The sequence below is a fragment of the Pinus tabuliformis genome, chromosome 3_2 (genome assembly GCF_031772625.1).
Source record: "Pinus tabuliformis cultivar Carrire ecotype Pingquan chromosome 3_2, CPIR1, whole genome shotgun sequence".
NCBI lineage: Eukaryota > Viridiplantae > Streptophyta > Pinopsida > Pinales > Pinaceae > Pinus > Pinus tabuliformis.
The window spans coordinates 704,050,359-704,066,280 of NC_142302.1; the positions used below are offsets into that span (position 1 = coordinate 704,050,359).

At 38.5% G+C, this 15,922-nt stretch overlaps 1 protein-coding gene across 1 annotated transcript in view; it reads right to left on the minus strand.

The window, feature by feature from the left end:
* The window catches only part of GLB3 (hemoglobin 3), an 87,972-nt gene extending 80,522 nt beyond the window's left edge, over positions 1-7,450 (minus strand). Inside the window, exon 1 of the mRNA XM_089416890.1 lies at positions 6,960-7,450. Coding sequence (XP_089273016.1) covers positions 6,960-7,096 — 137 coding nt within the window. The 5' untranslated portion in view covers positions 7,097-7,450. The remainder of the gene's footprint in view (positions 1-6,959) is intronic.
* Positions 7,451-15,922: the final 8,472 nt, after the last annotated feature.

Below are 15,922 nucleotides of genomic sequence, written 5' to 3' on the forward strand. Positions count from 1 at the left end.
GGCTCCAAGCCACATGTCATGGTACAAGGGAAGCAAGAATGAGGGAAGCCCTTGGGTATATGAATGTAGGAGGGAGCAATCGTGGTACATGAGTTACCTCGGCCTTTGTTTTTCCACCCTTCTTCATATGCCTTTTGCCTTTTATTGATTTTCTTTGTTTAACTGCTCGGGGCTCCAAGAGATGAGAGCATGATGCGTATGATGTAGCAGTGATTAACCCCTTAAGGTTGGATAGGTCATCACCCACCAGGGGTTGGAACAATCATGGGTTCCTTAGTGATACAAGGGGCACTCATGGGGGCCCTAGGAACCAAGGTGATGGCCATAATGATAGGGGGTATTGCTCATGCTTGGCTTTTTCCCATGCACTAAATTTTTATGTCCTAGACATATTTTGCATTTTGTGGTACATTTCTTGTTGTAAGTGGCCAAATTATGCTTTTATCTTTCTTTTTAGCTACATCAACCTTTGGGGCATCGTTCCAGACCCCGCCCAAAGTGTGGACAAGGGGAGGAGAAGGCTAACTTATGCTTTTATCTTTCTTTTTAGCTACATCAACCTTTGGGGCATCGTTCCAGACCCCGCCCAAAGTGTGGACAAGGGGAGGAGAAGGCTAACACCTTATGGACCCAATGGACACATGTGAACCCGGATGGGAAAAGAGTGAAAAGGGGCTATAATGAGCATATCAGAGTGAAACATATGGTGTCAGGAAGCGAGACCACGCAACCAAAATCCGGGTTTCCATGTAGTGCCACTCCTAAAGCTAGTAGCCAATACAGGAGATCCCACGGGACTAAGATACAAGATTAACCACCAAGTTGGGACAAGGGAACAAGAGTATAATCCATGCCCATTCTTTCCGTCGAATCCCCCCACTAATCCATGTCCTAATGTGCCCAAGAAAACAAGCATAAACAACCAATTACATAATGAAAAGTCATGCCTTTGGGTTTAGAAGGCCCACCAACAAACATACGATCATAACATATAGTCGAGGGCACACAATGTCTGGCTCGAGTGGCGGAGAATAGTGGCACATCGAGCTATTTGGTGGCTGCAAGGGGCTATTGACTGTCAGCTGAAGACAAATATAGGAGAAAAATTCTCCTATAGAGGTCACCCACTAGTGATGGGTAACAGGGTTTTCAAATGCCATACCCTAGTATTCTTCTCTCACAAGAAACAAAAGAACAAGTGTTCCCTTTGCACCTTCTAGGGTTTTTCCCAAACCCTAGCTTCCATTGTTCTTAGGGAAAACCCTAACCCTAAAGCCTTCCTTGCCCAACACAAGAACTGTAGTACTCAAGACAAGAGAGCAAAGTACAATGGAGAAAAATACAAAATAAAGACACAAGGTTGCTCTAGCTCTCACATCTCTAACAATGATATGCTTGATGAATGAATGAATGAAAAAACTCTCTCCTCCCCTTATGCATAAGATAGGTGAGGGAGACCAACAATAATAAAGTGTACAATGTCCACAACAAGCAACCTAACTCATTGGTAGATAGGTCCACATGTGAAGGGCTCCAAAAGTGACACTTCAAGCTCCAAGGTATGCACATCCATCGAGCAAGGATCCCAAGTTGAGTGCTCCATAAGAAAGATGAAATGCTCCTCTCCAAAAGGTGTCCAATGTTCCAATGCTACCTCCAAAACCATGTGCTCCTTTGCGTCCACCACACCTCCACGAACACTCCTTAACTCAAGCATCTTCAAGTCAAGCACAAGCCTCTATGTAAGCAACCAAGTGTCGCCATGCTACCTAAGGCTCAACACCCTCCTCCTATATGCTCAAGGCTCCTCCTCCAAATGTACCATCCTTGCAAGTAAGCAATCAACCCCTTCATGTACACCACATGCAGAATGTCACCATGTCACATAGGTCTCCAACATCCTAAGGAGTATCCCACATAAGCATCAATTCAAGGTCTAGCAATCGATGAGTAAGCTATCTATGTTGATCACAGTACAACCAAGAGTTGTCAACACACCATCCACATCAAATGAAGCACCCTCAAGTATGTTGTAAACACTTTCGAAGTAATCCCAAAAGCTAACACCAAATGGACAAGAAAATATGGGACTTATAGCATGCGGTATACCTGTCCTAACATCAAGCACAATCTTCAAGAGATTACACAGTGTTGTCTTGTCAAAGGAACCAAACTTCTCCTTTGATATTTCATCTCTTAGACATATCCAAGGAATTAAAGAGACCATAAAATTGCATCCTCATTACTTTCACCATTGTGTCAGGTGAAGGAACAAAAGTAGAAAGATTCTCCTTCATCACAAACCATTGTATCTATTATATTGAAGATGTAGATTGAATCAGTGCTCTATCCACACAAATAACAAAATTATCCAGGTATTGATGATCACAAGTGCGATCCATCATGACTAAATCATAATATCAGGAACCTCACTGTAGACTCTAGAGAATGATTTCCACCAAATTAGATAACTGTAGAAATATATGTCAAACCATGGGACCGATCAATAATTTCATATCAATAGCAATTTCAATGGTTCCAAGCAAGAAAAGACAGGAGAAGAATAAACTTCCTCTCTTTCTTAGTGTACTTAGTAACTTACATGCACAGATATTAGACACCTCAGCGCGTCTTCAATCTAGCACCATAGGTGACTTATGGACTTCCTTTATGTTTCTTATTCTATGTGTCACCTCACACACATGCACATGTGTCATATTACAAAAGTATGCACATAAAAAGTATTCTAACTATGTAAAAGAATTAACCATTACATTCCAACAGAACTGCAGAAAAAACACAAGAGACTGCGAATGTGTCTAGAATGTACATGACAAGGTAGAGAGAATATAGTTTAATTCACCGGCACAACGCAAGGTTAGTGACTTTCAATAGTTCGACCATTTATTAGATGGTTATGAAAAGTGCATCCATAAATGGAGATATAGAAAATGGAATGTACATGCAATAGCCCCAATGCTTCGCACAAATGGAGAAACTCAAAGAGCATCTAGAGTGTAATATTAGATTGAAAAAAGCAGGACACGGCCTCAAACAGGCCACTAGAGCTTGCTATTCAAAGATAGATGAGCATTTTGAAAAGAATGGATTTAGAAAAAGCCCATCAGATCCAAATCTGTACATTAACATCAAAGGTGATGATGCTATTGCGATTGTGGATTTATATATTGATGATATTTTCAATATAATTAAGTTATTAACTGTACGGAGATCATTGAGGCACTCAAAGGTGTTGCACAAAGCCTTTGAATGAAAGATTTGGGCCTGTTTCAATAATTTTTAATTTTTACTATTTTAAGAGTGGGAAGTATGGCAGATGGATGACAGCATCTCGTGTGTCCCAAATTAAGTATGTGTCACAGATACTGAAAAAATTTAAGACAGGGTAGGTCAGTGGAAACTCCTGCAGAGACAAGTATGGAGTTATTAATTCGTGAAGATCCAAAGCTAGTGCATGAAGCATTATATAAGCAGCTGGTGGGAACTCGAAAGTATGCACTATCTCACTACTCCAGTCCAGATTTGAGTTATATAGTTGGGATTGTTTCCTAGCTGATAGCAAATTGAAAAGATGTTCAGCGGAAGGCAGAAAAAAAGAATTCTAGGTATGCGAAGCATACGTTCTGATAGACTGCAATATGAGCAAAATGCTGACTTCAAGTTAGTTGGGTATACAAAGTTAGATTGGGTGCATAGATGGGAGAAAAGCTACTGTGGATTACTCTTTAGCATAGATTCAGGAATATTTTTGTAATGTCCCTAAGGGATTAATTGGCCCAAGGGACGAAGTAACCTATCAATCCCCGTAGGCTATAGTCCTTGATAAAGGGGAAAACCCCAAAAGACCCAATGTTTGGGGCAGCTGGGACAAAAAAGCCCAAAGTTTGGGTTTGTTGTGAACAATACTCAATTAATTAAGGAGAAAAATCCCCTCAAGGAAATCTATAAATACAAGAGGGTTAGATTCATTTGATGCATCATTGGATTGGATCATTTTGTCTCTGTTTTTTCTTGAGCCTGAGGCTCTGAGGGTTTTAAGACCCCATTTCTCCTTTGACTAGTTTTGGTGGAGGTGATCCCACCCAACCTAGTCACGTTTCATTGTTCTGGCAACAGGAAGCGGCAAAGTCTTTGTGGGGAAGTCTGAGGCAAATCAACCTATTTTGTCTTTTATTTACTGTTCTGGCACGCAGGAAGGCATACATCTGGAGAATATCAAGGTTTTCAGTGGGAAGGGCTAAGGAAAGCCATCCACATTGCTTCTAAAGCTAGTAAAGTCATTCTGAGACAAACAAGGGCTAATTTGTGGTGCAGATCAAAGTGTTCTGAGGTCAAACTTATGCAAGTTATCCTGAAGCAGAGAACGAGTCATCTGAAGTGGATCAGGACAATTTTCTAAGGTTGGACATCACTTAAGCATCTTCTGAAGCTACTCGGAGGGCTAATTACAGTCTACGTCTGACTCAAAGTCACCAGAGAACTCACAATACCCGTGTTAGATGCGGAGGGTTTCTGAGGTATTTTCCGTGCTTCTGTACAGTGCTGGAGTAGTGATCTGAGGCATTGCAAAGGTTGAAGTTCTCTGAGGAAACCCAGACAGATTTTGAAGGGCCCCTGAAGGAAGCCGAAGGCAGAACGAGTCCAATTACCAGCTCTGAAACTGTTCTGGTATTCTTTCTGGACAGATTTGTAAAAAGGATTTTTCTATCAGCAGAATTTTAGAATAACTTGAATTTCTGGTTAGATACAGTGGTAGAGATCTGTTGAATTTGGGGATTTATTTGAATTCTACTGGAAGTATTGAACCTGGATGATAGTGATACTATTGGAGCATTGTATTAAATGTTTACTGTGTTGTTGAAGGAAATAGTGCTCACTGCTGCTTACTGGATACTATATTATTTGAATTCTTTGCATTATTATCTGAATAAGGAAAATGGAATTTGTTGGAAAACCCTGGTTACTTAAGTAAAACCCTAGGGCAAAATTTCCCTAGGATATTACAAATTTCATGTGTTAGTAACAAGCAACCAAGTTTTGCATTGTCCCCCACAGAAAGAGAGTGAAAAGCGGCAAAGAATCTCATGTGTGAACTTGTGAAGTATATGGCTCAGAATGGTTCTCAGTTAAATTATTCCCAAACAAACTCAAGCCAAGCCCCTCTATGTGTAACACTCAAAGTATAATTCAACTCAAAAGAATTTTGTTTTCGATGGCAGGCCACATAACAAAGAATGTTGAAACTTTAAACTTGAGATTTATGGCCACTTTATAATAATAAGTTATACCTGATCAAGCAAATCTCAGTTTTCACTTTCCTTGCAATGACACTGGGAGAGGAGGAACATGTCAAGTAACTGCATGGGGTCATGTTTTCCTTAATTTATTCAGGATAGAAGTTTTATGCTGCAAAACAAACATCTTGGAAATATTGTAGATATCTTCATGAAAGGGTGTTAATCAAGGACAATTTTCAGAGGTTCAAATAAATGCTTAGTGTTGGAACAAGTAATGCCCCATTTTAAATGGGTGTCCTAGTTTGCTGAAAATGGAAATAGGGTTAAATATAACATAGACACTTTTGAGATAAAAAAATTCCATTCTGGGATGATCTTTGTTGGCTAAAGAATTGTCCAGGGAAACCAGATTCTGGAACAGATTTTGCACTATAAATTCAATTTACACAATACAAAATAGTGAATTTATTGAGTGCCCTGAAAATATGAGAATCCATGCTTTTGGCCAAGAAGCAATTATTGCCTCTCTAACAAAAGCCTTGAAAACTCAAGGTTTGTGCATGAGGTGATACTCTAAAGAAACATTGTGGAAACTTGTGGGTTTTGTCTGAGAAGAGAAACCTAATAAGTAATATCTTTCTGACAAAAGCTGTGCAAATTCAGGATATTTGCCAATTAAAAAATCCTTTGGTATTGACTCTCCGAGCTAAAAATCCAGTTTGCTGTAGAATTCGTATATAATTCATTGTAGTTTGCATATGGTAAAGTGAAATTTGCTTGCTGGAGCAACGCTTTGGAATCTGCATAGGGACAAATTCTAGCAGAAAACAAGATAAGTTGCAGTATGGAATGATGAGTAGCCCAATTAAATAAGAATGAAATGATGTCGATCCTAAACGAGTGCTTGGACCTTATCTTGTATAGAAACTGATTTTCACAATGAATTTATGCAGTATCCAATCATACAAAGTATGCCTACCTTCGTTTTTTCTTCCTCCTCCTCTTCTCTCGTTTCTTTTGTGGTCGACATCCTCCAGTGTTCACTTTGCATGGAGTGCATAGACAAAGGTACAACAAAATCTTATTTCCGTGTGTGTTTATGTATGCCTATGAAGAATGCACGAAAACGAGTCTCTATACAAGGGGAGAATCATTTTTAAGTTCTGTAGCATTTTTTAAAACCTTCTAAGCCCCCCATCTGCAAATCCCATCAGGTTGACAACAGCTCTATAAAAAAATTGATAGTGCTACTAGCCAGATGTTCTTGCTTTATATCAATGTCTATAAGCCATGATTAGCAGGTGGGAATTGTTGTATATACCGAGACACAAACACACACATTCTGTATTAAATTTTTCAAATAAGATAAGCATCCATAGGGTTTGGTATTCTGTACAGTGGACATTAGGATCTTTGATTACCATTTAGCCTATTGCAAGCTATTCCTGTGGACCTTCAGGAAGAATTTGACCCCCCAAAAAACACAAAGTGGGTTATTATAAAACTACCAACTCAATACAGTTGGTCTTTGAAAACAGTAGCTAGATCTCCAATACCGGTAATTTTTCAAATGGGTATTCATATTTCAAAAATTCCAAAACTAAAACAATCCGATTATCAATTCCCTGCCCAGGCCAGCTGGGTACGTGTTTGTATATAAGGACAGAACAGGGAAAAACATGGCCTCATAAAATTACTAACCTGTTGTAGAATTCCGTAGAGAGATCAACAAAGGTTTGGTGCCCAAGCTTCAGATATAAGTTAGTGCCGTCTATAGCAAATGCATCCTCTGGAGCCACACCGCTCCATTCTGCGGCTTTCTGCTGGAGCGACTGCATTTTTCTCTCGATCGACAATAACAATGACACAGTAATACCCTTTCGCTTCTGCTATTATCGTAATATGTCTGGGTACGAATGAGAATTTATAGAACCAGAAGAAAGCAATGAGGTTATTCTGTGTTTCATCATGGTGTTGACATAGTTGACCCCACTGGGGTGAACCTCCTGATTGGTGGTTATCCGTTACTGGTTTTATGTCTTTTGTTTGCACCACCATGTCTTGCAGTGGTTTTCTGATTCTGTGGGAATGAGGATAGCATGTTTTTTCGCCATTATTTCGTTGGGTTGCTCCATGCAGGGTCCAAGAAACGTGTTGTGTCGGTGTGCACTAGTGGTCCTTTTTCTGTTATTGGGTCTCTCACTCAAGAAAAGTGATTGGTTTGTTTCTATTGTAATTTCATAAACCTTGTTAAGGAGTCTTAGGTCACCTGACTTTTCTTGATTGCTTTGTTTGTTTCTATTGCAATTTCATAAACCTTGTTAAGGAGTATTAGGTCACCTGACTTTTGGCATTATAATTGTAAATGGATTTATCATGGGAGGTCATTGTTACTTGCACAACACCACATATGTTTGTTATGATTTTATGAGCAATGTGGAATCTTGTGGGGACTTGCAATGTGGAATCCTGACTTGGTTGGCTGACATCATGCCATGCCCACAAGGTGCACTGACTAAGTTCTTACTTTAACTTGATAAAAATTTGTAAGTATATAATTTAAATAATAAAAGTTATGTATTTATTATTACATTAAAAATAAAGTTAAAATCGCTTTATATAAAAAGAGCAATAATTTGTAATAAAGTTTAAAGTTATTACATGAATATATTTACTATAAATTTAATATGACATTCTCCCACAGATAATTTAAAAGGAGAAGATACCACTTCTATAACATTATATAATATAAATAATAATATTTTCTAAAATATGGTATAATGGATACAACATTATAACTATATTATTATATAATTTAAATAATAAAAGTTATGAATTTATTATTACATTAAGAAATAAAGTTAAAATCACTTTATATAACAAGAGCAATTTATAATAAAGTTATTACATTAATATATTTACTATAAATTTAATATGACATTTTCTCAAAGATAATTTAAAAGGAGGATACCACTCCATCTCATAATGACATTAAATTTGTAAATAAATGAATGATAACAAAAGTTATTAATAAATAATCATAAAACTAATATATGATTTATTCCAACAATTTTTATTTAATTTATTTTACTGTTATAAAATTAATATAAAATTTACTTTTATGAATTTTGTATTTTTAAATTTTGAATATTAAACTTAAATAATTATTAAATGGATATAACATTATAGGTGTTCCAGTATATAACATTATAATAATAAAAGTTATGGATTCATTTATTACATAATTTGTAATAAAGTTTAAATTCATTATATCAATATATTTATTATAAGTTTAATATGTTATTTATTGGAATAACCATTAAAGTCGTTGTGTACCAGAATATAACATTATAGTAATAAAAGTGGATTATTTTATTACATTAATTTATAAAAAGGCAATTTATAATAAAGTTTAAAATCATTATATTTAGGATAAGTTTAATATGTTTTTTTAGGAAAAAAACCAACTTTCTATTAGATAAAAAGATGTTACATAGTCATGCATATAGCATATGTGCTAGAATAATCCCCAAAATCAATTTCAGATGCCTAAGGGCATTACAATCCAATGTGACAGTGATAGACGAAGACAATACATTCACACTGATAACCAATGGACCGAAAACCATGGGCCAGAGAAACTACTAAAACAAAATAAGGGAATGCAATCCAACCACAAAAAAAAAAACCAAATGGAGCATTGTCATAAGCCAAAAATGAGCCACAAAAAATACATAACAGGTTTGAAAAAACCCCAAGAAGTTAAAAACCCCACAGAAAATAATATACTTGAGCACAAACTGCCCAGGTACTCGAATAACATCAAGACCAGAAACAGGGTTGCATAGAAGTCAGGGCAGAAAACCCCCAACGGAAACCCAGATGTTGGGGCGAGGTCTGAGACAAGGCAACAATACGTCGAGCTGAAGGGGCCACAACACTCCATGACAACTCCAGAATAGGCGACCACAGGCGCAACATGAATTCTAAGCCTACAAGAACCAAGAAAATGAGCGAAAGGAACCCCACGTGGACCAAAATGGCAACACGAAGCCCTAAACACACCTGAAACCCTACACCACAGCGATGACGACCATTAACCATTGCCCTGAGGCACACCTCCAAGGAGACAATGCAATGGAATATATATAGAGAAACAAGGGAGGCGACAAGGGTAGTCAGCCCTCCCCTCGCCCCACATTTTTCATACATACATCAACCCAACTGCACACAATGTCAACTCCAGAACAGGCGACCACAAGTGTAACAATAAGCATGAGGCTACAAGAGCCAAGGAAAACAAGCGGAAGAAACCCCACGTATACCAAAGAGGCAACATGAAGCCGCAACACACCTAAAACCCTACACCGTTGCAACGACCACCACAAACCAACGACCTGAGGCACGCCCGCAAGGAGAAACCGCAGTGGAAAAGATATAGAGGAGGCACGAAACAGAAAAGGCGGATAAGGCAGTCAAACCTCCCCTAACAAACCCAATGCTTAGTGGTTTCTTTTATATAAGTTTAATATGTTATTTATTGAAATGTAATCTAAATAAAGAAGATAACACTTCATCCCACAATTATGTTACACTTACATATATATGAATGAATAACTTTTAAAAAAAATGTAAACTATAGAGTTGACATATGATTCACTCCAATAGTTTTAATCTAATTTCTTAATGATGAAATTATACAATTCATTTTGTCATTAGGAAGTTGATATAGGATTCACTCTTATTGTTTTTGTCTTTACAATGAAATTATGTGATTCATTTTGTTGTCTTTAATCTAACTTCTTCAACCCTATCACTTTGTTATCCAATTTCTTGATGATAAAACTATGCAATTCATTTTGATATTTCAATTTAATTTCTTCACGTTTATATGCATCACATATATAACATGTATGTGTTTCCTCCTAAGAGGTCACGGGTTCAAAACCAGAAGGGGTTAGAGTATGTATGCCTTAGTAGACTTAACAGTCAAATCGTTGCGCGGAGATGGGTCCATTGTCCCACAAACAAGGGAGTTTGTACACCAATTTTGTAGCAACCCTTGTGAAAATTTCATGTAATAAAAGTTAATAAAAGAAAAATAAGACCACGATTAAGCGACACTTATTCCAAGTTGAATGTTGGGAAAAGACATCCTAGTGGGGGTTCACTTGATTGTTTATGGCTAAGGAAAATGACAAAGGCAATGACTAAGGCTTTGGAAAGGAAAAATGGCATTTTTGGCACATTTATTAATGAAAATAAAGGAAAATAGGAGAAAAGGAAGGTAAAAGGTCACAGGTTGCATGTGAGGAGGAAATTGAATGAAAATAATGGAAAATGAAGAAAATAGAGGCCTCATTAATAAAAAGGCTTCTAAGGATCAGTGGGCAAGCTTTTGCTAACCTTTTGTCAGTTCAAGATTGGATCTCTTTCATTATTCTCTCTCTCTCTCTCTCTCTCACTCTTGGTCACTTGAGTTTTCTTGGAGCACTCTAGCTTTGGATCCAGGAAGTAAAAGCAAGCAAAGGGAAAGGATGGAAAGTAAGGATCAAGGAAGAAGAGCAAGATCCAACAGATTCAGCAGGAATACATGCAGGTAACCTTTTGCATGTGTGATTTCCTAGCTGGTTTGGACATGCATGGCTTTGCATGTCGGTGTATGGTTCTCTTGCTGTCGATGGCATGGTTTTGTTAGGTTATGACAGTGGTTTTTAGCCTAGCCTTGCCTTTTTTTGAATGCCATGGTGTTGGGATGTTTGTTTTGGTTTTTGAGCTTTGGTTTGTTGGATGGATTTCGAAATCTGGGGTGGAAGTGGTCTCAAGGTTCATTCCTAGAGGCCTAGGAATCCCTTGACCAATTTTGGCAGGATACAAGTTAAAGCCTGAGGGAGAAGTCTCGAATTAGGGCCTAGTGATGTGGGTTTGGATTGCGGTAAAGCCCAAGATACCGATCTCGGTTTAAGTCCTAGTGATCCGGAATTGGATTGCGGTAAAGCTTGAGAGACAAGGAGATAGAAAATTCCTCAAGGATAGTGATGGATTCCTGATGGCATTCCAAGTTCGATTCAGTTGTGATCGGAGCATCGGTTTTGGTGTGATCGCAGTTTGGTGAGGGTGGAGGTGGTTTAACCTCTAGATTCCCTTGGTTGTTCTATGAGATCTCACATTCATGCTTGGAATATGGCACGGGGTCACTGGCTGAAAGAGAGATTTGGTTCAGCCATGTCTATGGCCGAGTGGTACGTGGAAGTCCTGAACCTAGTCAAATTTACCTATGATTAATAAAAGTTAAGTACTCTTACTTTTGTACTTGTTTATGTGTGGATTACTGGTTGTCACATGTCTTATATTTATAGGGTTTAATGTTGGTTATAAGTATGGTTATGTGACTGGTTCATGTCATGGTTATTTCATGTATTTACTTGTAATTACTAAATGGAAGGATGCAAGACCTAATTGATAACATAATAGTCCAATGGAGAAGGAGGTGATCCTTCTGGTTATGTTTCATAAGTTCTTTCAGTCATTTATGCTCTATCTTGTATCTTAGACCTGTAGGTTACATTGATGCCAAGTGTTTGACATACTGTTAGTCTCGGTTGGGGATGCTCAGGCCTAGTCCTAAAGATGATTTTTTATTTATCAACATTGTTATCACATCTTTGATGGATTCTGAAGGTTGTAGCAAGTTTTGGGCAGAGGCTGGGATTCCGAGCAAGAAAAGTGGCTCAAATCTTGGGGTCGATGGCACAGGTCTGTTGATAAAAGTCCATAGTTGTTGGCACAGAGGCCTATGAGAGCAACTTTGAGATGTTAGGCATTGTCCTGCCTATAGCATGTGAGCGACTTTGGGTCAATAGGCTTAAAACATCAATGGGACTCAGGGACAGGATGCCTAAGTGGTTTACATCTCTCCCAGGGGTGTAATTTCTTATGTGGATGGGTTTGTTTGATGAGTTTCATCGATTCCATTTCCTTAAGGTCACCAAGCAGATTGAATCCTTTATAGTAACCTCTCTCATCATATGTTTGCTTGGCCAGTTGGCTGCTTGGGTGGACCTGGGAGGAGGGGGTGTTACAGAATGGTATCAAAGCATGGTTGCACTCTCCTTGGGTGAAGGTGCTTAGTCATGCATGCATGTTAGTTGCATGTGTGTCTCTTACACTTGCATTCCATGTGCTTGTTGCATTGCATCATGTTGATCATGATTGTAGTAAGGTTGTCATGAGGAGCTTGATGTGATTTTGTGGGATGCATCATCAGAAGTTTATGACTGGTTGCATATGGTTATATGTCGCTTACATGTTGATTATATGTTGCTTGACTACATCCTTGTATGTCAGGTGCATTCTTGAATGTTTTGATTACATGTATCAGTCTTGTAGGTTGATTACAAGAATTGATCACTTATGCTCGACTACATGTGTAGTTGATTAGGCATTGCTTATGCATGTTGATAATTGCATGTGGAAATGTGTGCAATGGAGTAATGGTTGTTATTATGCATGAGGTCACAACATGCATTGTTGATATGGCCTTGCATTGATGATTGGACCCTAGCTAGAATGGTGTTTATGCATTGATACACTTATTTGATATATGTCTATATGTTGTTATGATTATGTTGTACATATATCACGTTGATTTGATGATCTTGCAGACAAGGTATCCTCCCCGAATTATTCTAAGGTATGTTGGTTTATTATGATTTGCTTTAGCTGACATAGTATGCCTTGCAGAAAGAGATCATATGGCTAGCAAGGTGGTGGACTACATAGAATCTCCCTATGCATCAGATGGGCAACGTGGTGTGGGGCACTCTTCTGACCTGGAAGACACATTGAGAAACTTGAAGGAAGAAATAAGGAGTTGCAAAGCAGACAATGACAAAATCATGCAGGCGCAAGAGAAACAAGCAAAGGTGAATGTGATACTACTTCAAAGGTTGTCATATTTATCACAACAAGGACCACGTCGAATCATCCACGGACATGAGGACAGAACTAATGGGGCATATGGAAGTAAGTCTCTAGTAGACACAAGTCAGGTAGATCTGACAAGATCAGAGATGGCAAGTTGTTGGACACTTCGGATAGGAGAGGTGATAGACACAGGTACTATTCCAATTCTGGTTCTAATAGACATCATGATCGTCATCGTCATCATCCTTACAGGAGGAGTGATAGGGGATACTTTCCAGATGAGTTTAAGAAGGCAAAGCCACCTACCTTTTATGGAGAGATGAAGAAATCACAGGATGCAAAAGCATGGTTGCTTGGTATGAAGAAATTCTTCTGATTGCATGATTATTCAGAAAACATGAAAGCAAAGATAGCCACTTTCAGTCTCAAAGGTAAAGAAAATATTTGGTGGGAAGACGTGAAGAATGTCAAAGGTATACATGAAGAGGATTTGACTTGGCATGCATTTGAAAGGCTCTTCAAGAAGAAGTACTTGTCAAAGAGGTACTATGATGACAGAGCTAAGGGTTTTTATGAGTGGTGGATGAGTTCCATGACAGATGATGAGTATACTAGCAAATTTTTGGAGCTGTTGAGGTATGTGCCTTACCTCAGGGAGGAGAAGGCCAAGGTTCAAAGATTCATCATTGGATTTCCATTTGCATACAAAGACTAGATTGAGTTCGATGAGCCTAGATTACTGGAGGAGGCCATCCGAAAGTTGAAGCATTGTTATGATCTGTCGAAGCACAAAGTTGAGCCCAAGCATGACTTGAAAAGAAATGAGAAAGCTAAAGGAAAGTGGCCACCAAAGAGAGGAAGACCTCAAGATGCAAGTGAGAAAGAAAATGCAGTTCCTTAAAAGAGATTCAATACAACTAAGAAAGGATGTGGAGAGAAACAAGCTAGAGGCAATGGTAGGTAACCATTACAGTGTTGGATATGTGGTAAGGATCATCGTAAGAGAGATTGTCCGCAGTATCAAAGTGGTGGTAGACCCTAGATCTACAGTGCTCAGGAGGCGCATACAGTTGGTGATGTTGGTCATAGCATTCCTTTGATCTATGCAATTGTGGACAACAGGCAGGCGGATCATCAAACATTGATCATTGAGATGGACGTAAGATTTGTGATCAAGTTGTTTCTATTTTGATTGATCCTGGATCTAACTATAGTTATATTAATCTTGACTTGGTGAATAAGCGTAGTTTGAGAAAAGAATTGCATGCAGAATCTTGGTTGGTACAATTAGCTACATGTACAAAGAAGCGAGTTCAACATTGATTAAGAGCTTGTGCAATTGAGTTAAATGGTATGCCTATAGCAACACATTTGAATGTATTGCCACTGGGTCCGTATAGTATGCTTTTGGGTATGGATTAGCTATACCTTCACAGAACCAAAGTGGATTGCTTCAATAAGGCCACTAAGTGTGTGGATGATAGTGGGTAAAAGAGGACCTTGCAAGGGAAGAAGAAGCCTACATAAGTGAGGATGGTTATTGCTATGTAGGCTAAGCATAGCTGCAAAAAATCTTGTGTGATGTTTGCAGTACACATTTCTAGTGACAAAGGTAAGGAGGTTGAGGATGCAAATGTGTTAAGCAGATACCTAGTTTTGCAGCAATTTCAAGATGTATTTCTTGAGGACATTACAAAGTTTCTACCTCACAGGGAAGTAGACTTTTTTGTTGAGTTGGTGCCAGGGATAGCCTCAACATCAAAAGCACCTTCAAAGATGAGCACACATGAGTTGGATGAGTTAAAGTTGCAGCTGAAGGAAATGTTGGACAAGGGGTACATTAGGCCGAGTGTATCGCCTTGGGGTGCACCAGTGACTCTTAGATTGTGCATTGACTACAGGCAGTTGAACAAAGTAACGACCAAGAACATGTGCCCTTTGTCGACGATTGATGATTTGTTTGATCAGTTGAAGGGAGCAACAATGTTCTCTAAGATCAACTTGAGATTGGGATACCATCAGGTACACATCAAGGAAGAGAATATCTTCAAGACTGCGTTAAGGACTAGATATGGGCATTATGAGTTTGTTGTTGTTCCATTCGGTTTGACTAATGCTCCAACTACATTTATGTGTTTGATGAATAGTCTATTGTGTTCTTATCTGGACAAGTTTGTTATTGTATCCATTGATGACATACTGGTATATTCTAAGAATGAGGAAGAAGATACCAAGCATTTAGCAGTAGTGTTGAGGTTGCTAAGGGAGCATCAGTTGTATGGTAAACTTAGCAAGTGCAACTTCTTCCAGACAGAGGTACATTATTTGGGGCATGTTGTCTCCAAGGATGGCATAGTAGTGGATCCAGAAAATATAAGGGTTATATGGAGTGGGCAGCTCCTAAGAATGTGGATGAGGTGTGATCATTTATGGGATTGTCAGGCTACTACAGGAGGTTCATTGGGAACTTCTCACGCATTGCATATCCTATCACATCATTATAGCAAAAAGGTAAGAAGTTCGAATGGACATAAGAATGTGAGGCTAGTTTTGAGTAGCTTAAGTAATTGTTGACACATGCACTAGTGCTAAAGATTGTGGATCCAAACAAGGAGTTTGTAGTGTGTACAGATGCTTGCAAGAGAGGATTTGGTGGAGTTCTCATGCAAGAAGGGCAGGTAGTCTGCTATGAGTCACGAAAATTGAATGAGCACGAGCAAAAATATCCAACACACGAT